Here is a 21,538-nt window from a genome sequence, read left to right on the forward strand (position 1 = left end):
GGCGAAGTAATTACAATAAAGCAATTAAATATTGGAATGGTAGATGTGCAGAAGATGAATGTGCAAGTAGAGATACTGGGGTGCAAAGAAGCAAAATAAATAAATACAGTATGGGGATGAGGTAGGTAGATAGATGGGCTGTTTACAGATGGGCTATGTACAGGTGCAGTGATCTGTGAGCTGCTCTGACAGCTGGTGCTTAATAAAGTTAGTGAGGAAGATATGGGTCTCCAGCTTCAGAGATTTTTGCAGTTCGTTCCAGTCATTGGCAGCAGAGAACTGGAAGGAAAGACGACCAAAGGAGGAATTGGCTTTGGGTGTGACCAGTGAGATATACCTGCTGGAGCGCGTGCTACGAGTGGGTGCTGCTATGGTGACCAGTGAGCTGAGATAAGGTGGGGCTTTACCTAGCAGAGACTTGTAGATAACCTGTAGCCAGTGGGTTTGGCGACGAGTATGAAGCGAGGGCCAACCAACGAGAGCGTACAGGTCACAATGGTGGGTAGTGTATGGGGCTTTGGTGACAAAACGGATGGCACTGTGATAGACTGCATCTAGTTTGTTGAGTAGAGTGTTGGAGGCTATTTTATAGATGACATCACCGAGTTCGAGGATCGGTAGGATGGTCAGTTTTATGAGGGTATGTTTGGCAGCATGAGTGAAGGATGCTTTGTTGCGATATAGGAAGCCGATTCTAGATTTAATTTTGGATTGGAGATGCTTAATGTGAGTCTGGAAGGAGAGTTTACAGTCTAACCAGACACCCAGGTATTTGTAGTTGACCACGTATTCTAAGTCAGAGCCGTCCAGAGTAGTGATGCTGGACGGGCGAGCAGGTGCGGGCAGTGATCGATTGAATAACATGCATTTAGTTTTACTTGCGTTTATGAGCAGTTGGAGGCCACGGATGGAGAGTTGTATGGCATTGAAGCTTGTCTGGAGGTTAGTTAACACAGTGTCCAAAGAAGGGCCAGAAGTATACAGAATGGTGTCGTCTGCGTAGAGGTGGATCAGAGAATCATCAGCAGCAAGAGCGACATCATTGATGTATACAGAGAAGAGAGTCGGCCTGAGAATTGAACCCTGTGGCACACCCATAGAGACTGCCAGAGGTCCGGACAACAGGCCCTCCGATTTGACACACTGAACTCTGTCAGAGAAGTAGTTGGTAAACCAGGCGAGGCAATAATTTGAGAAACCAAGGCTGTCGAGTCTGCCAATGATGACAGACAGTGTGTTTGTGTTTGTGTCTGTGTGTACAAGTTTTTGTGTCTGCATGTGTGTTTGACTAGACCCATCATTATCTACACTAGATGACCTAAATCCTCTCATCTCTGCATGCTAGATCTCATTGTTAAAGTATCCATCATGTATTCATTATGTGGACCAGGGACGTCATGCTAACTCCCACGATAGGATGTCGACTGTAGCCTCCATGTCAGGGTGAGACGGGGAGGCAGGCAGGCAGGCAGGCAGGCAGGCAGGCAGGCAGGCAGGCAGGCAGGCAGGCAGACAGACAGACAGACAGACAGACAGACAGACAGACAGACAGACAGACAGACAGACAGACAGACAGACAGACAGACAGACAGACAGACAGCACCCATCAGATCATAACTTTATTTCAGTGCTCGATCATCGATGAATAAAAAGCATCTGACATCTATCTATATATCTGACATCTATCTATATATCTGACATCTATCTTAAGATCTGACAGCTATCTAAATATCTGACATCTATCTAAATATCTGACATCTTCATGATAGCCCTGACCTTTCGCTAGAGGATTCAGTTACGGTTATCTGTGCTCTTTGGACTGTCAGTGTTTGACAGTAGGCATATTCATGAGTTTATGTTCGTGGACATTTTCATTATACCTTTTAACTTTTTCAAATTAACCTTGCTTTTCATTCAGAATGTTGACAGTCTGGGTGCTAGAACTATTTCTTCCTTAGCCAACGACTGTAGCTATACCAAAGATTACTAACTGCTTGTGGAGGTGAATGGAGGTCCGTTGTCCATGTTGAACAGCTGACTACAGTTTCCCACTGAGCCTCTGTCTCCCTATAGAAACAGGTGGGTGTCTGGCTCTGTACAGAGCCAAAATGGACGCCGCAACATGGATGTCAATTAAGGCAGCCCTCCCCCCCCCCAGACACAAAAACTTGGGTTAAATGTAGAAGACCCATTTCAGTTGAATGCATTCAGATGTACAACTGACTAGGTATGTCACTTCCCCTTTTCCATTCCACACAGTGCCTGTGTCCTCAGTGTCACTGTTAGAACAGGACACTGGGTTCTACCATGGGACCTGTTAGAACAGCACACTGGGTTCTACCACGGCCACTGTTAGAACAGGACACTGGGTTATACAGTGGCCACAGTTAGGACAGAACACTATGTTCTACCATGGGAACTGTTAGGACAGAACACTGGGTTCTACCATGGGAACTGTTAGGACATAACACTGTGTTCTACCATGGGATCTGTTAGGACAGGACACTGGGTTCTACCATGGGAACTGTTAGGACAGAACACTGTGTTCTACCATGGGAACTGTTAGGACAGAACACTGGGTTCTACCATGGGAACTGTTAGGACAGAACACTGTGTTCTACCATGGGAACTGTTAGGACAGAACACTGGGTTCTACCATGGGAACTGTTAGGACAGAACACTGGGTTCTACCATTGGAACTGTTAGGACAGAACACTGGGTTCTACCATGGGAACTGTTAGGACAGAACACTGGGTTCTACCATGGGAACTGTTAGGGCAGAACACTGGGTTCTATCATGGGAACAGTTAGGACAGAACACTGGGTTCTACCATGGGAACTGTTAGGACATAACACTGTGTTCTACCATGAGAAATGTTAGGACAGAACACTGGGTTCTACCATGGGAACAGTTAGGACATAACACTGTGTTCTACCATGGGAACAATTAGGACAGAACACTGGGTTCTACCATGGGAACTGTTAGGACATAACACTGTGTTCTACCATGGGTTCTGTTAGGACAGGACACTGGGTTCTACCATGGGAACTGTTAGGACAGAACACTGTGTTCTACCATGGGAACTGTTAGGACAGAACACTGGGTTCTACCATGGGAACTGTTAGGACAGAACACTGTGTTCTACCATGGGAACTGTTAGGACAGAACACTGGGTTCTACCATGGGAACTGTTAGGACAGAACACTGGGTTCTACCATTGGAACTGTTAGGACAGAACACTGGGTTCTACCATGGGAACTGTTAGGGCAGAACACTGGGTTCTACCATGGGAACTGTTAGGGCAGAACACTGGGTTCTATCATGGGAACAGTTAGGACAGAACACTGGGTTCTACCATGGGAACTGTTAGGACATAACACTGTGTTCTACCATGGGAAATGTTAGGACAGAACACTGGGTTCTACCATGGGAACAGTTAGGACAGAACACTGTGTTCTACCATGGGAACTGTTAGGACAGGACACTGGGTTCTACCATGGGATCTGTTAGGACAGAACACTGGGTTCTACCATGGGATCTGTTAGGACAGAACACTGTGTTCTACCATGGGAACTGTTAGGACAGAACACTGTGTTCTACCATGGGATCTGTTAGGACAGAACACTGTGTTCTACCATGGGATCTGTTAGGACAGAACACTGGGTTCAACCATGGGATCTGTTAGGACAGAACACTGGGTTCAAACATGGGATCTGTTAGGACAGAACACTGGGTTCAACCATGGGATCTGTTAGGACAGGACACTGGGTTCTACCATAGCCATCGAGGGATTCTACTGTCAGCACAACACTGTGAGACAGGCACCTCTAGAAGGAGTTTAAGGAGTAAAGGAGGAGAGGGAGAGAGAAAAGGGGGAGAACAGGGGGAGAAGAGTAGAAAAGAGGAGGAGGAGGAGTCACGAGTATGTGGAAGAAGAGGAGAGAGGAGGAGAGGGAGGGTAGAGAATGGGTGGGCTTTTGTTGTGGAATTACTAAAGCTCTGGGCTGGAGAATGCTGACTAAGGCTAAGGTGTGAAACATTTTTTCCAACCGGAAGCACACACACACACACACACACACACATTCTCCACCAGGCCCGAGAATCATACATTCAGACACAGTTCAAAGCCACAGAGGCTGAATGGGAGCGATGGAGGAAAGGAGGGAGGGAAGGAGGGAGGGAGGGATAATATCCCAAACAGAGTGAGACCTTAAGATGGAGAATCAACAGAGTGAGACCTTAAGATGGAGAATGAAGCATGACATGCAAAGATGAGTAGGGATGAGATCATAGTGTAATTACATCACATTAAATCACTGTGTGTGTGTGTGTGTGTGTGTGTGTGTGTGTGTGTGTGTGTGTGTGTGTGTGTGTGTGTGTGTGTGTGTGTGTGTGTGTGTGTGTGTGTGTGTGTGTGTGTGTGTGTGTGTGTGTGTGTGAGTGTGTATTTGCATGTGTCTCACCTGGAGTCTGGGGGTAATATGTACAGGGACCAGGTATCTCTCTTTCGACACCACTCAGGCTGTTTCCTCTCCAGCCAGCGTGACAGCCTGGCAAAACGACCCACGACCTCCTCCTCTGCTGCTTCGTCCTCTGTGTTGTCCTCAAGGGAGAGCTGTGTCTGGGCCAGGGCCCCCCTAGGGGCCGGAGTGCCTTTCCCGTTACAGTCACAGTGTTCTGGGGCTCTCAGGCCTCCTAGCGAGGGGGGTCTGGAGCTATGTATACTGGCTGAGCGATACAGGAAGGGCACCTAGAGTTTTACAACCATGGTTAACACAGTAATTTATAGGTACTTGAAGGCATTTTAAAACACTCAAGAAAGTGGTTATATCCAGTGATAACTGCGTAAAACGGACTATCAATAATATTAGGGCAGTGTTTAGGGGGACAGGTCTATAGATCCCCTGGTCTGTGTGTGTGTGTGTGTGTGTGTGTGTGTGTGTGTGTGTGTGTGTGTGTGTGTGTGTGTGTGTGTGTGTGTGTGTGTGTGCGTGTGCGCGTGTGCTTGTGCGTGTTGAACTATTCTTGTGAAGTCCCCGCGAGAATAGTAAACAAACAAATTTGACCAACTGGGGACATTTTGTTAGTCTCCACAAGGTCAAATGCTATTTCCATGGGGTTTAGGGATAAGGTTAGAATTAGTGTTAGGGTCAGAATTACGTTAAGGGTTATGGTTAGGAGTTAGGTTTATGTTTAGGAGCAAGGGTTAGGGTTAGAGTAAGGAGTTAGGTTTATGTTTAGGAGCAAGGGTTGGGGTTAGGGTTAGGGTTAGGGTTAGGAGTTAGGTTTATGTTCAGGAGCAAGGGTTAGGGTTAGAGTAAGGAGTTAGGTTTATGTTTAGGAGCAAGGGTTAGGGTTAGGGTAAGGAGTTAGGTTTATGTTTAGGAGCAAGGGTTGGGGTTAGGGTTAGGGTTAGGAGTTAGGTTTATGTTTAGGAGCAAGGGTTAGGGTTAGGAGTTAGGTTTATGTTTAGGAGCAAGGGTTAGGGTTAGGAGTTAGGTTTATGTTTAGGAGCAAGGGTTAGGGTTAGGGTAAGGAGTTAGGTTTATGTTTAGGAGCAAGGGTTAGGGTTAGGGTAAGGAGTTAGGTTTATGTTTAGGAGCAAGGGTTAGGGTTAGGGTAAGGAGTTAGGTTTATGTTTAGGAGCAAGGGTTAGGGTTAGGATAAGGAGTTAGGTTTATGTTTAGGAGCAAGGGTTAGGGTTAGGGTTAGGGTTAGGAGTTAGGTTTATGTTCAGGAGCAAGGGTTAGGGTTAGAGTAAGGAGTTAGGTTTATGTTTAGGAGCAAGGGTTAGGGTTAGGGTAAGGAGTTAGGTTTATGTTTAGGAGCAAGGGTTAGGGTTAGGGCAAGGTTAGCTGTACAAGACTGTGTGTGTGTGTGTTCACCTGTAGCAGTATGTCAGGGGCCAGGTCTATGGACCCCCTAGTCTCCACAGACTCCATCCTCCTGTGTCGGTGTTGGGACTGGGACATGGAGTCGGTACGACACAGGGACACATCATCCCCCTCCAATGTCCCCCCTCCTCCCCCCTCATCATCCTCCGAACTGGACCCACCCTCTCCGGAGAGGAGCGACTGCCGTTCGCCAGACTGACGCTTTGTTCGTTTGAGCGAAGGGGCACGGCCTACGCTGTTCCAGCTTGATCTACGGCTGGTCCAGCCAGAGGTGGAGCTCCACGGGGCGTAAGGGGAGGTGCTATGGGCACTGATCTGGAGAGAAAGAGATGGTGGGTGGAGAGAAAGAGAGAAGGTATGAACAACAAAAAGAAAGCCAGATGAAGTAAACAAATTCCCTTTTTAGGGAACGTTTGTAACCCTTGGGGAACGTTTGTAACTCTTAGGGAATTTTTGTAAAAAAAACTAAAACTAAAGTATATTACATTTTAGGATGTTGTTACTACAGGTTTTTGTCTTAATCCTCAGAGTCTCCTCAATGCAGAGCTGTGTTGTTGTCTTAGGGCTCTCTTTATGTAGTGTTGTGGTTTCTCTCTTGTCAAGATGTGTGTTTTCTCCCACTTTTTTTCATCCCAGCCCCCGTCCCCGCAGAAGGCCTTTTGCCTCTTGGTAGGCCATCTTTGTAAATAAGAATTTGTTCTGAATTGACTTGCCTAGTTAAATAAAGGTAAAAAAATATATATATACAAAAAAATGATAATAAAAATGCTCAAAAGTCATTACTATAGCTTTTACTATTGTAGCTGGCATCAGTCATAGCTGGCATCAGTTATAGCTGGCATCAGTCACAGCTGGCATCAGTCTCAACTGGCATCAGTCATAACTGGCATCAGTCACAACTGGCATCAGTCACAACTGGCATCATTCACAACTGGCATCAGTAAGTAGCCAGAGAGTTGAGCTGATGACAGGTCATATTAATCATCATAAATGTCTTCTTGAACATCATCCATACAGGTTAGACTGAATATCTACTGTCTTAGTTGTTGTTCACACAGAGCCTAATGTATGGGTTCCTGGGAGGATCCAGTTGATCGATAGTGTACTAGTGGAATACACTAACCGGAGACTTGTCGTAGCAGTCCAGGTCCATGGAGACGTTGCTGCTGCGTCGGGACTCATAGCCCAGAGCAGGGTCAACCACGGCGGGCAGCTTGGGAACGGGCATGGGGGTGGCAGCAGTGTGGGTGATCAGAGGAGGGGTCAGACTGGTCTTCAGGTCAACATGACCGTTTATAGGGACTACTGGAGGGGAGAGGGAGGGGGAGAAAGGGAGGAGAGAGAGAGGAAGGCGGGAGAGGTGGCAGGAGGGAAGGAAAGGAGTAAAGGAGGATGGACAAAAATAGAGAGAGAGAGTTAGAGAAAGATGGGTCAGTGAAAGGGGGAACATTGGAAGGATAGAGAATGGTGGGGAGGACCCAATTATAAGATTATCTCTAATGTGAGAAGGAGGAAATGTTTAAACATGGATGTCTTACTGTTCTCCACTACATCAATATTTCTCTAATCTGACAAGATGTGTGCATGGGGGAATATTATTTTCAACAGCCAGATGAATGCATGACACAGAGAGGACGAATTAATCTTTCATCTATCTCAGTTGGTGTGCGTCTTTAAACTTCTGCCTTCCTCCCTCATTGTCTTCCTCTCGCCCACCTCTTCTCTCTCTCTCGGCTTCACCCTCTCCTATCTCTCTCCCCCCAATTGTGTCTCCCTCCCTCCCTCCCTCCACTGTGCTTAAACAGCTCTTCTAACCGCTACATGAGTTAATCTGAAGTAGTTTAAATTTGTCGTAGCGTTGGGGAGTTGTTCTCCTCTGTACTATGTAGATACAGCATCAGGAATAATTTATGTCTTTTAGCTGTAACAGAATGCCGCTGTGTGATTTGGTTGTGCTCTGTGTGTGTGTGTGTGTGTGTGTGTGTGTGTGTGTGTGTGTGTGTGTGTGTGTGTGTGTGTGTGTGTGTGTGTGTGTGTGTGTGTGTGTGTGTGTGTGTGTGTGTGTGTGTGTGTGTAATGTAATGTCATTAAAACAAGTCAAAATGAGGCTCAGTAGTGTGTGTGGCCTCCACGTGCCTGTATGACCTCCCTACAACGCCTGGGGATGCTCCTGATGAGGTGGCAGATGGTCTCCTGAGGGATCTCCTCCCAGACCTGGACTAAAGCATCCGCCAACTCCTGGACAGTCTGTGGTGCAACGTGACATTGGTGGATGGAGTGAGACATGATGTCCCAGATGTGCTCAATTGGATTCAGGTCTGGGGAACGGGCGGGCCAGTCCATAGCATCAATGCCTTCCTCTTGCAGGAACTGCTGACACACTCCAGCCACATGAGGTCTAGCATTGTCTTGCATTAGGAGGAACCCAGGGCCAACCGCACCAGCATATGGTCTCACAAGGGGTCTGAGGATCTCATCTCGGTACCTAATGGCAGTCAGGCTACCTCTGGCAAGCACATGGAGGGCTGTGCGGCCCCCCAAATAAATGCCACCCCACACCATGACTGACCCACCGCCAAACCGGTCATGTTGGAGGATGTTGCAGGCAGCAGAACGTTCTCCACGGCGTCTCCAGACTCTGTCACGTCTGTCACGTGCTCAGTGTGAACCTGCTTTCATCTGTGAAGAGCACAAAGCGCCAATGGCGAATTTGCCAATCTGGTTGTTCTCTGGCAAATGCCAAACATCCTGCACGGTGTTGGGCTGTAAGCACAACCCCCACCTGTGGACGTCGGGCCCTCATACCACCCTCATGGAGTCTGTTTCAGACCGTTTGAGCAGACACATGCACATTTGTGGCCTGCTGGAGGTCATTTTGCAGGGCTCTGGCAGTGCTTCTCCTGCTCCTCCTTGCACAAAGGCGGAGGTAGCGGTCCTGCTGCTGGGTTGTTGCCCTCCTACGGCCTCCTCCACGTCTCCTGATGTACTGGCCTGTCTCCTGGTAGCACCTCCATGCTCTGGACACTACGCTGACAGACACAGCAAACCTTCTTGCCACAGCTCGCATTGATGTGCCATCCTGGATGAGCTGCACTACCTGAGCCACTTGTGTGGGTTGTGGACTCCGTCTCATGCTACCACTAGAGTGAAAGCACCGCCAGCATTCAAAAGTGACCAAAACATCAGCCAGGAAGCATAGGAACTGAGAAGTGGTCTGTGGTCCCCACCTGCAGAACCACTCCTTTATTGGGGGTGTCTTGCTGATTCCCTATAATTTCCACCTGTTGTCTATACCATTTGCATAACAGCATGTGAAATTTATTGTCAATCAGTGTTGCTTTCTAAGTGGACAGTTTGATTTCACAGAAGTGTGATTAACTTGGAGTTACATTGTGTTGTTTAAGTGTTCCCTTTATTTTTTTGAGCAGTGTATATACTCTGGAATCTGAAGTGGTTTTATTTCATTTCATTCTAATTAGTATAGCATACTTCTGTGCTTCAATACAGCTAAATGTAATATGCAATTCATTGTTCTGTTATGTGTTTGCTGTGAAAAACGTAGTGCTTTGTAACACCCAAACGACTGGCAACTGAGCTGCCACCAACTTGAAGGAGACAAAACCTTCCCTTTGCTGGAGTATTGAAACACATCCTCCTGAGATGTTCTGAAACATTACATGGTGCGACGTAACACCACTTAATCAAGTGTTGTGCAACACTTTGCCAGAGACTGGGAGCACTAACAAAAGAGGTTGAAAACACTATTATGGTGTTTCGAGTTTAGTGCAGAATTAGATCCCTTCTCTTTTGGTGTCGTATCCTCTCTCTAATGCTTCTAAACACCATTATGATGTTTTGAATCCTGTCTAGTTGGGCTCCCAAGTGGCGCAGCGGTCTAAGGTACTGCGTTTCAGTGCTAGTGGTTCAAATCCAGGCTGTATCACAATCAGCCATGATTGGGAGTCCCATAGGGCGGCGCACAATTGGCCCAGTGTCGTACAGGTATGGCCGGTGTAGCCTGTCATTGTAACTAAGAATTTGTTCTTAACTGACTTGCCTAGTTAAATATATATATTTTTTATATTAATATTAAATTAGTGCAGAATTACAGTAGATCCCTTCTCTTTGGTGTCGATTCCTCTCTCTAAAGAATCCTGTTTAAACTGCTTTTCTTTCTTTTAATGTTTGTTGTTGGAAGAAAGCTCGCTCTCATAAATATACTTACATTTTATTAAGAATACGTTGGTTGTTTTTTGTTGTTGGTAAATTTCAATTTACCTCAGAATAATTTCTAACAGTGGGTGAGTGGATGAAAAACTAATGAAATGTACCATCTTACTGCCTCTCCTGTTTCTAATCTAAATAAAGGTGGAATTGCCCAAAAATAATATTCTTCCTAGTCACTTATCATCAATCAATAGTTAGGCTACGAACCACTTGCATTTCTAAACCACTGATTGTCTGAGACACACAATGTTTGTGTTTTGTTGCCTTTTACAGCGCATGTAACCCCTTCTTCGTATCATAAAACGTACATTGGGTTTCATTCAAACACCCTCCAAACACCAGGTCTCAATAGCTGCACTACTTTCCATGGTTTCATTACACAATCATGGTGCTTTGAGTCTTTCTAGTTTTACAGTATAGAAGTGCAATTAAATGTATATAATATGTGTGTGTGTGTGTGTCTCACCTGGGGAGCCAGACACATCCTTTCCACTGCCGTTCACGTCCTCCATACTCCTCGATGATAAATCAGCCTCCGACACTGACTTGGAGTCTTCTCCCTACACACACACACACACACACACACACACACACACACACACACACACACACACACACACACACACACACACACACACACACACACACACACACACGTGCGCGCGCACACGCACACACACGCACATTTGCATGCACACGCACACACACACTCAAACACACACACACACAAATAGAAGTCAAAATATGGTTATTTTTTTTAAAGGGCAAGTCAGGGAGTGGGCAGTAATAGCCTGTATGGAAGCCAGACAGAGAATGATGAAGCTGCCTTGACACACTGATCTTGGGTCAGTTTTGCCTTCATCCCCTAATGCTAATTGTCTGTGTATAGGAAGGATGAGCTGATCCTAGATCTGTGTCAAAGTGCAACTTCTCCCCGTGCCAGGCAGGCTGGTGCGGGTGGGTTCTCCCTGCCCTCAGAGTTCACAGGTTAGTAGGACAAGAGGGCAGAGGTTAAAGAAGGAGGGAGAGACATCGATGGAGGGCAGCTCTGTCAAAATACTTTGTTAGCTAACATGCACGGGCAGTAGATAACATGTTGTCTGTGACCACACTGAAACACACAGCGCACACAGGAACACCTATACATGTATGAACACACACACTTATGTGTACGCATCCAGGCACGTGGGCTACACACAGACAACGACACATAGTTGAAGTCGGAAGTTTACATACACCTTACCCAAATACACTTCAACTCAGTTTTTCACAATTCCTGACATTTAATCATAGCAAAAATTCCCTGTCTTAGGTCAGTTAGGATCACCACTTTATTTTAAGAATGTGAAATGTCAGAATAACAGTAGAGAGAATGATTTATTTCAGGTTTTATTTCTTTCATCACATTCCCAGTGGGTCAGAAGTTTACATACACTCAATTAGTATTTGGTAGCATTGCCTTTAAATTGTTGACCTTGGGTCAAACGTTTCGGGTAGCCTTCCACAAGCTTCCCACAATAAGTTGGGTGAACTTTGGCCCATTCCTCCTGACAGACCTGGTGTAACTGAGTCAGGTTTGTAGGCCTCCTTGCTCGCACACACATTTTCAGTTCTGCCCACAAGTTTTCTCTTGGATTGAGGTCAGGGTTTTGTGATGGCCACTCCAATACCTTGACTTTGTTGTCCTTAAAGGCAGAGTCAACTTAGTGTATGTAAACTTCTGATACACTGGAATTGTGATACAGCGAATTATAAGTGAAATAATCTGTCTGTAAACAACTGTTGGAATACTTACTTGTGTCACGCACAAAGTAGATGTCCTAACTGACTTGCCAAAATTATAGTTTGTTAACAAGAAATTTGTGGAATGGTTGAAAAATATATAAATGTTTTGTACACTGAGTGTACAAAACATTAAGGACACCTACTCTTGACATGTCCAGGTGAATTCAGGTGAAAGCTATGATCCCTTATTGATGTCACTTGTCAAATCCACTTCAATCAAGTGAATATAGATGTAGATGAAGGGGGAGAAGACATATTTTTAAACCTTGAGACATGGATTGTGTACGTGTCATTCAAAGGGTGATTGGGCAAGAGAAAACATTTAAGGTTTTGGTAGTAGGTGCCAGGTACAACGTTTTGTTTCAAGAACTGCAATGCTGCAAGGTTTTTCACGCTCAACAGTTTCCTGTGTGCATCAGGAATGGTCCACCATCCAAAGGACATTCAGCCAACTTGACACAACTGTGGGAAGCATTTGAGTCAACAAGGGGTTGCATCCCTGTAGAATGCTTTCAACACAAAAAGCAAGTTCTGCAGGCTCTAGTTTTGTCTAATCTTGATTATTGTCCAGTTGTGTGGTCCAGTACTGCAAGGAAATACCTAGTTAATCTGCAGCTTGTGGTTGAACAACAAGTTTTAGTGACACATACACTTCCATACACTTCCATACACTTCCATACACTTCCGACTTCAACTATAGACTCTCACACAACTTCACAAGGATCACATTGCATCTCCAAATTGACCGTCCAAATTGAAGGTCCAAATTGAAGTTTCAAATTGAAGGTCCAAATTGACCATCCAAATTGACCGTCCAAATTGAATATCTCATATTTCCTGTTACTTAGGGCACCGGCACCATTAGAGAAGATGCCGTAATATGAGTTATCATATTATAGGGACAGATTGTCAGTTTCAGACTGCTTTCCTGTGATAGACCAGAGAGACATGGAACGGTGCAGAGAGGGAGGGGGGATCACTCTGTGAAGATAAACAGAGCTATTTCTACCCGTCAGGGTTGGGTTTGACGGGTCAACCCCATGCCTATCTCAGCCCCGTAAACACATGCATTCTACAGAGCTTCAGTGTGGTCTGATGCACAGACGGGAGAGAACACACACACACACAACCTTCTAATACAAATCATCCACCCAGTGAGTTTGTCAGAACGACAGAACTGTTTGTTCTCTGTTTTGTTCCCTCCTTGTCCTCTATCTCTCTCTCGTTCTTCCTACATTTACAGTAACATGTTCCTCTCTTGCCACCTTTCTGTTTTCGCTCTCCCTTTTTCTCTCTCCATCTCTACGGCCAGTATCTAGTCTATAGCAGTGATATGCAGTAGTTATTCATATATTCACAGTGGGTGTGGTTTCTATAGCAGTGATATGCAGTAGTTATTCATATATTCACAGTGGTTGTGGTTTCTATAGCAGTGATATGCAGTAGTTATTCATATATTCACAGTGGGTGGGGTTTCTATAGAAGTGTCTAAATATCGAAATCTCAATTTCTCTCATCAAACAAATGGCTTTCTTCACCTCGAGGTGCATGTGAGTGTGTTCCTTGTCCACATGTGAGTGTGTGTGTGAGTGCACCTTGCGTGTGTGAACCTATCAGACCTGATTTCCTGAACCGTCTAGGAGAGAGGGGCGGTAATGAACTAGCCAGCCAATCAGTCCTAGGCCTAAACCCCTACATCTCTGACTCAGAGAGAGGATAGGACGTATACTAGCAGGGTGAAAACAGTGCTGACCATTCAGACGAAGGATCGAGGATCTAGCTGCGATGTCTCCCATTGGTTTTTAAATCAGCGGGTTAATGCTTGTTGTTAAATTAAAATGTGGTTGAGGAGAGTCTTCAGCAGCAAATAGGTGGTGTACAGTAGAAACCAATGGGAGAATTGCCACGTCTCCAAAACCCACACCACCAACAGAGAGGACTAAGCTACAGACAGCTAAAACCACAACAGGAAAACAGTGCAGGTCAGAATATGCAACAAACATAGCAGGTCAGATGCCTGAAGCTGAACTGAACACAGATTATATTATACTTTTCTCTCAGTGAACAACAAACACACCAATTAATAAAACAGATGTGGCAGGACAAGCTCATCAGAGCCTCAAAACAAAGCATTGTGGGCACTAGCGGTTCTGGGGGGTTTGGGGCCAGGGGGGTCCAGTGCCCCTGTGACAACAATTTTGGACCCCCTTGTGGCCCCCCTAAATGTGGAGTATGAAATAACTTTTACATAACTCATTTTTGCTATCGTTCTTTTTTATATCCGTTATTAGACAGTGGCAACGATGTTGATTATGAACATGGTCTTGCCTGCTAATGCCTGCAATGCAGTGAAGAAAACTATATGACAACAATAACTTCTAATGTAACTGGACCCTCTAACAATACAACTGGCCCCAGCTTGGCCCCCCCAGTTGAAATTATCTAGAACCGCCACTGATTGGGGGGGCGGGGGGGGATTGGCTATTTTGTGATTTGTGCTGGAGTACACTTCTAACAACTCATGGTGGGCACGCATAGCATTGTGAATACCCGGACTCCTCCCCAGGGAGGGAAAGGGAGGAGGGTTCAGCTCCATTCCTCTAGTGTGACAGAGTGTGACAGAGTGTGACACATAGTGCCTGGGTGTGTGTGTTGCTCTATATATGTGTGTATGAGATGGTACTCACGGTGGGCCCAACACTAGGCCAGGGGCCCAGCTGAGTCTCCCAGACCCCTGAGACCACTGTAGAGAGAGGGACAGCCCAGTATGGCCTGTATGGAAGGGACCCTAGCTGGGGCCTCCTATGTGGATGCAGCCAGGACCTTGGTTGGGACCATGTCCGTGACCCCGGGGCCAGCCTGACTCCCATATCACCTTTCTGGGGAAGAGGAATGAGGTTGAACCCATAAGATGACTGTCAGTGTTTGACCATAAAGTGGCCATTTTGAGATACAGGGTAAGGTTCAACCCTAAGCTGCCTATCCATAAGATAACTAGTCAGCTCACCTAGGGCAGGCAGAGCTGAAACTCATTCCAGATTACTGATCACAAATGGGGCTCAGACCTTATGATTTAGGGCTGGTTGCTACCTGCAGTGTGTCTGATACTCTGAATTAATCAGCCCAGGCTCCATTGATGTGATATGTGTTAAAGCTGACTGTTAGAATCAAATGAAGCTCTGCTCTGCTTCTACTCTGTCTACTATTGACCAGTCTGTCACAGTAGCAGCAGTCTGAACAGGCTGATAGTCATTCCGGCTGCTGATCCTCATGTCACCGTTCACAGCTGGACACATTTTAAATCTGAAACGGAATGTACTGATCTACTAATGAACAAATGAATGAATTCATGAATTAATGCATTAATTAATAATATATTTATTGATTTGACCAAGCTAAGTTGTTGTCCTTTGGTTGATCTGATCATTCATCTGTATTATTTTAACAAGACATTTAACACACTGTAGCTTCACTATCAATCGCTGTTCCAAGGAGGACATTTTATTTGAAAACCACAAGAAGAAGGAACAAGGAGCAGGAACACTATTCTACTGGGAGTTGATCAGGTGCAGGAACACTATTCTACTGGGAGTTGATCAGGAGCAGGAACACTATTCTACTGGGAGTCGATCAGGTGCAGGAACACTATTCTACTGGGAGTTGATCAGGTGCAGGAACACTATTCTACTGGGAGTCGATCAGGAGCAGGAACACTATTCTACTGGGAGTCGATCAGGAGCAGGAACACTATTCTACTGGGAGTCGATCAGGAGCAGGAACACTATTCTACTGGGAGTCGATCAGGAGCAGGAACACTATTCTACTGGGAGTCGATCAGGAGCAGGAACACTATTCTACTGGGAGTCGATCAGGAGCAGGAACACTATTCTACTGGGAGTCGATCAGGAGCAGGAACACTATTCTACTGGGAGTCGATCAGGAGCAGGAACACTATTCTACTGGGAGTCGATCAGGAGCAGGAACACTATTCTACTGGGAGTCGATCAGGAGCAGGAACACTATTCTACTGGGAGTCGATCAGGAGCAGGAACACTATTCTACTGGGAGTCGATCAGGAGCAGGAACACTATTCTACTGGGAGTCGATCAGGAGCAGGAACACTATTCTACTGGGAGTCGATCAGGAGCAGGAACACTATTCTACTGGGAGTCGATCAGGAGCAGGAACACTATTCTACTGGGAGTCGATCAGGAGCAGGAACACTATTCTACTGGGAGTCGATCAGGAGCAGGAACACTATTCTACTGGGAGTCGATCAGGAGCAGGAACACTATTCTACTGGGAGTCGATCAGGAGCAGGAACACTATTCTACTGGGAGTCGATCAGGAGCAGGAACACTATTCTACTGGGAGTCGATCAGGAGCAGGAACACTATTCTACTGGGAGTCGATCAGGAGCAGGAACACTATTCTACTGGGAGTCGATCAGGAGCAGGAACACTATTCTACTGGGAGTCGATCAGGAGCAGGAACACTATTCTACTGGGAGTCGATCAGGAGCAGGAACACTATTCTACTGGGAGTCGATCAGGAGCAGGAACACTATTCTACTGGGAGTCGATCAGGAGCAGGAACACTATTCTACTGGGAGTCGATCAGGAGCAGCGAAAGAGAAGACGGATAGAAAATAGCTTGTTAACAAACGGGCAGGACAATTTAGGCAGACAGTAGAGAGAGGGAGGGAGGGAGCCAAAGCACAGCCTGACCACAAATCTGCCTCTGGAGGGAGGGAGGGAGCCACAGCACAGCCTGACCACAAACCTGGCTCTGGAGGGAGGGAGGGACTGATGCTAATATTTCCTGATAGAAAACAATACATTTCTCACAAGATAATGTCAATTAGGCCACTCTAAAGGTGTGAATGGAGAAATGTGTGCATGTGCTTTGGATGGGGGAGTGTGTATGTAGGAATGTAGATGCAGTCACTGACAACGTCTCTAACGATCTCTAGTAGTGTCGCACTGCTGCTTCGATGGCCTCAGATGCAGATGTGACAACCAGGTTTCGATCAGCTGCCTGCCTGCCAAGGCATTAGCGCTGGGTGCTAACGCAAATCGTCATGTTCACACACCACCTCCGTTACTCATAAACAGATAGAAATACAGGGACTGCACAGGACAGGGCATACACATCCACACAATGGGAGGATAACTACAGGGTTAACTACTACAGACCACACAGAGCAGACTCTCCTTTAAATCCCTCTCCCAGGGTTAACTGTATCCCTGTTATTCTAAAGTTGTCCTGTTGGCTCTAAATGACTGTGCTGATGTCTCTTCATAGTCCATAAACAGACAGGCTTTAGGGACATTTCTACTGTAGTGCTTTAGCATTCGTTTGGCTACTCTGGGCATGATTCTAGTGTGTTTCTTTGTTTGCACCGCTAATGGAAGGAACCAATGGACCTGAAGAGAGAGACATCTGTGAAATCTGCTTTCCAGCATGAAAACAACCAACTACTGATCAACCGTCTGATACCACAGTTAAGACAGTGAACACACACACAACAACTGAACACACACACATTGAACACACACACTGTCAACCTGGTTAGTCTCAACAGCCGTGGCATCGTGCAGCGGGGTTGTGGAGGGTAGAGAGACAGGGGGAGCCTGAGAGGGAGAGAGAGCGAGAGAGGGGGAGAGAGAAGGGGAGAGAGAGAGAGGGGGAGAAAGAGGGGGGAGAGAGAGAGAGAGAGAGAGAGAGGGAGAGAGAGAGTGTGAAGAGGTGGGAGCACATTGCAGTACATACCCTTGAACCTAGAGGCAGTTGATCTAGGCTCAACTGGACATGCAAGTCCTCTCTCACCCACTTCCCCCTAAAGTGGAAGTGGGTGATGTTTTACCGCAGGAAGAGAAGGAGGGGAAGACAGAGAGAGAGAGAAAGGGATAGAGAGAAGGAGAAATGGAGAGAGAAAGCGAGGGAGAGAGAAAAGGTGTGAGAGAGAGGAACATAGAAAGAGAGAGATAAAGAGAGAGAATGAGTAACAGAGTGAGAGAAAGGAAGGATGAATAGAGAGGAGAGGCACCATAGCAGCAAACAAAGCAGAAAGAGAATTAGGTTGACCAGGCAGATATTTAATATATATATTCTGTATCATGCTAAAGACGCGCAGAATATAAATCATTTCAGTATACACAGAAGAGATGCTCAATACACAGAAGAGATGCTCTGTCAATCATAGCAGAATGCAGCCAAGTTGCAATAACACACAGCAAAACAGCTCAATGTGATAGCATCATGTCTTTGGGCCAATCATACGCATTTCAGCCATGAGTTATAACTTCATAAGTTAAACCGTAAGTCCTTCAGTCAGTTATCAGTCATAGGTGGAGGGTACACAGCATAGCAACACTGTAACAGAGTCTACAGCTGGGAAGCTGGGCATCAGTCAGTACAGTACAGTATACTGTGTAGTGTGTGTAGTGTGTGTGTAGTGTGTGTGTGTGTGTGTGTGTGTGTGTGTGTGTGTGTGTGTGTGTGTGTGTGTGTGTGTGTGTGTGTGTGTGTGTGTTTGTATGTATGTATGTATGTATGTATGTATGTATGTATGTATGTATGTATGTATGTATGTATGTATGTATGTATGTATGTATGTATGTATGTATGTATGTATGTATGTATGTATGTATGTATGTATGTATGTATGTATGTGTGTGTATACCAGGGCATGGCCCCAGAACCAAACATCTCTCATCCCAACTCACGTCATTCAACCTATCGTTACCTAGCAACCCTGACTCACTGCAAAGTTCGGCCGACTAAAAATAAACTGTGAGAAGGATGTTAGAAAACAATTGTGAAGGAATTGAGCAAACAGCTTTCAAATGAATTGTGAGGACAGGAGGAAAGAACCAGAGGAGGAGGGGAAGAGAGGAGGAGAGGGAGAAGAGGGAAGAGAGGAGGAGAAGGGAGAAGAGGGAAGAGAGGAGGAGAAGAGAGGAGGGGAAGAGAGGAGGGGAAGAGAGGAGGGGAAGAGAGGAGGGGAAGAGAGGAGGAGAGGAAGAGAGGAGGAGAGGAGAGGAAGGGAGGAGAGGAGAATAAGAGAGAAGATTAGAGGAGGGCAACAGAGGAGGGGAACAGAGGAGGAGAAGAGAGGAGGGGAAGAGAGGAGGAGAGGAAGAGAGGAGGAGAAGAGAGGAGAAGAAGAGAGGAGAGGAAGAGAGGAGGAGAGGAAGTTTAGGCTAACTTAGATTAGTAACATTTCTGTCTGTCTGTCTGTCTGTCTGTCTGTCTGTCTGTCTGTCTGTCTGTCTGTCTGTCTGTCTGTCTGTCTGTCTGTCTGTCTGTCTGTCTGTCTGTCTGTCTGTCTGTCTGTCTGTCTGTCTGTCTGTCTGTCTGTCTGTCTGTCTGTCTGTCTGTCGCTGTGTGTGTGGTAAAGTGGAGTTTATCTTGATGAGCTAATAATACATCTCATTCTAGATGTGTGCCAGGTCTTTAGTAGTCATCTTGACTAGTTTGTCAAAGGCCAGAGACCTCCCACATTATCTATAAATATATGAGTTCAGCAATCACTGGCTGACATCGCTGTACACTCTCTCTAGATCACTCTCTCTATCTGTCCCGCTTTTTTCTCTGTCTCTCTCTCTCTCTCTCTCTGTGTCTCTCTCCCTAGTCTCTCCCTCTCAATTCAATTCAATTAAACTCAAAGGGCTCTACTGGCATGGGAAAAATATGTTAACATTGCCAAAGCAAGTGAAATAGATAATATACAAAAGTGAATTAAACAATAAAAATGTTAGAGTAAAAGCTCCAAAAGATTAAAGACAATGATGTAATGATGTGCAAGTAGTTAAATTACAAAAGGGAAAATAAACATAAATATGGGTTGTATTTACAATGGTGTTTGCTCTTCACTGGTTGTATTTTTCTTGTGGCAACAGGTCACAAATCTTGCTGCAGTGATGGCACACTGTGGTATTTCACCTAGTAGATATGGGAGTTTATTGGGTTTGGGTTTGTTTTCAAATTGTTTGTGGATCTGTCAAATCTGAGGGAAATATGTCTCTCTAATATGGTCATACATTGGGCTGGAGTTTAGGAAGTGCAGCTCAGTTTCCACCTCATTGTGTGCGCAGTGTGCACATATCCTGTCTTCTCTTGAGAGCCAGGTCTGCCAACGGCGGCCTTTCTCAATAGCAAGGCTATGCTCACTGAGTCTGAACATGGTCTAAGATGTCCTTAATTTGGGGTCAGTCACAGTGGTCAGGTATTCTGCCACTGTGATTCTCTGTTTAGGGCCAAATAGCATTCTAGTTCGCATATTTATTTTGTTATTTCTTTCCAATGTATCAAGTAAATATATTTTTGTTTCATCATGATTTGGTTGGGTCTAATTGTGTTGCTGTCCTGGGGCTCTGTGGGGTCTGTTTATGTTTGTGAGCAGAGCCTCAAGACCAGCTTGCTTAACTTCTTTGGGATAGGGGGCAGTATTTTCACGGCCGGATAAAAAATGTACCCGATTTATTCTGGTTACTACTCCTGCCCAGAAACTAGAATATGCATATAATTAGTAGATTTGGATAGAAAACACTCTAAAGGTTATAAAACGGTTTGAATGGTGTCTGTGAGTATAACAGAAGTCATATGGCAGGCCAAAACCTGAGAAGATTCCATGCAGGAAGTGCCCTGTCTGACAATTTGTTGTCCTTCTGTTGCATCTCTATCGACATTACAGCATCTGTGCTGTAACGTGACACTTTCTAAGGCTTCCATTGGCTCTCTAAAGCCACCAGAAAGTGGAATGGGGTGTCTGCAGTCTCTTGGCAAAGTATAGGAGCAGAGTTTGTAAGTGGTCAGCCTGGGGACAGTGAGACTGGAGATGCGCGGTCACGAGAACTCGCCATGTTTTTCTTTCTCTCTTTGAATGAATACAACGTTGCCCGGTTGGAATATTATTGCTATTTTACGAGAAAAATAGCATAAAAATTGATTTTAAACAGCGTTTTACATGCTTCTAAGTACGGTAATGGAATATTTTGAAAAAGAAATGTCACGAAATGCGCTTGCGCGTTACCCTTCGGATAGTGACCTGAACGCACGAACAAAATGGAGGTATTTGGATATAACTATGAATTATTTGGAACCAAAACAACATTTGTTGTTGAAGTAGAAGTCCTGGGAGTGCATTCTGATGAAGAACAGCAAAGGTAATCCAATTTTTCTAATAGTGATTCTGAGTTTAGGTGACCCCGAAGTTGGTGGATGTCAAAATAGCTAGCCGTGATGGCAGAGCTATGTACTCAGAATATTGCAAAATGTGCTTTCGCCGAAAAGCTATTTTAACCTGTTGGGGGTAGGGGGCAGTATTGACACGGCCGGATAAAAAACGTACCCGATTTAATCTGGTTACTTCTCCTGCCCAGTAACTAGAATATGCATATAATTATTGGCTTTGGATAGAAAACACCCTAAAGTTTCTAAAACTGTTTGAATGGTGTCTGTGAGTATAACAGAACTAATATGGCAGGCAAAAACCTGAGAAGATTCTGCACAGGAAGTGGCCTGTCTGACAAGTTGTTGTTCATCTTGGCTCTTTTTATTGAAGACTGAGGATCTTTGCTGTAACGTGACACTTCCTACGGCTCCCATAGGCTCTCAGAGCCCGGGA

General features: G+C 45.5%; 1 protein-coding gene across 1 annotated transcript in view; it reads right to left on the reverse strand.

The window, feature by feature from the left end:
- The window catches only part of LOC106578905 (voltage-dependent T-type calcium channel subunit alpha-1G), a 252,055-nt gene that overhangs the window by 114,406 nt on the left and 116,111 nt on the right, over positions 1-21,538 (reverse strand). The window contains exons 13-16 of the mRNA XM_045702368.1: positions 10,589-10,682; positions 7,019-7,200; positions 5,887-6,210; positions 4,465-4,751 (exon numbers count right to left, since the gene is read on the reverse strand). Of these exons, the coding sequence (XP_045558324.1) occupies positions 4,465-4,751; positions 5,887-6,210; positions 7,019-7,200; positions 10,589-10,682 (887 nt within the window). The remainder of the gene's footprint in view (positions 1-4,464; positions 4,752-5,886; positions 6,211-7,018; positions 7,201-10,588; positions 10,683-21,538) is intronic.

The sequence above is a fragment of the Salmo salar genome, chromosome ssa19, assembly GCF_905237065.1.
Source record: "Salmo salar chromosome ssa19, Ssal_v3.1, whole genome shotgun sequence".
In the NCBI taxonomy this organism is placed as follows: Eukaryota; Metazoa; Chordata; class Actinopteri; order Salmoniformes; family Salmonidae; genus Salmo; species Salmo salar.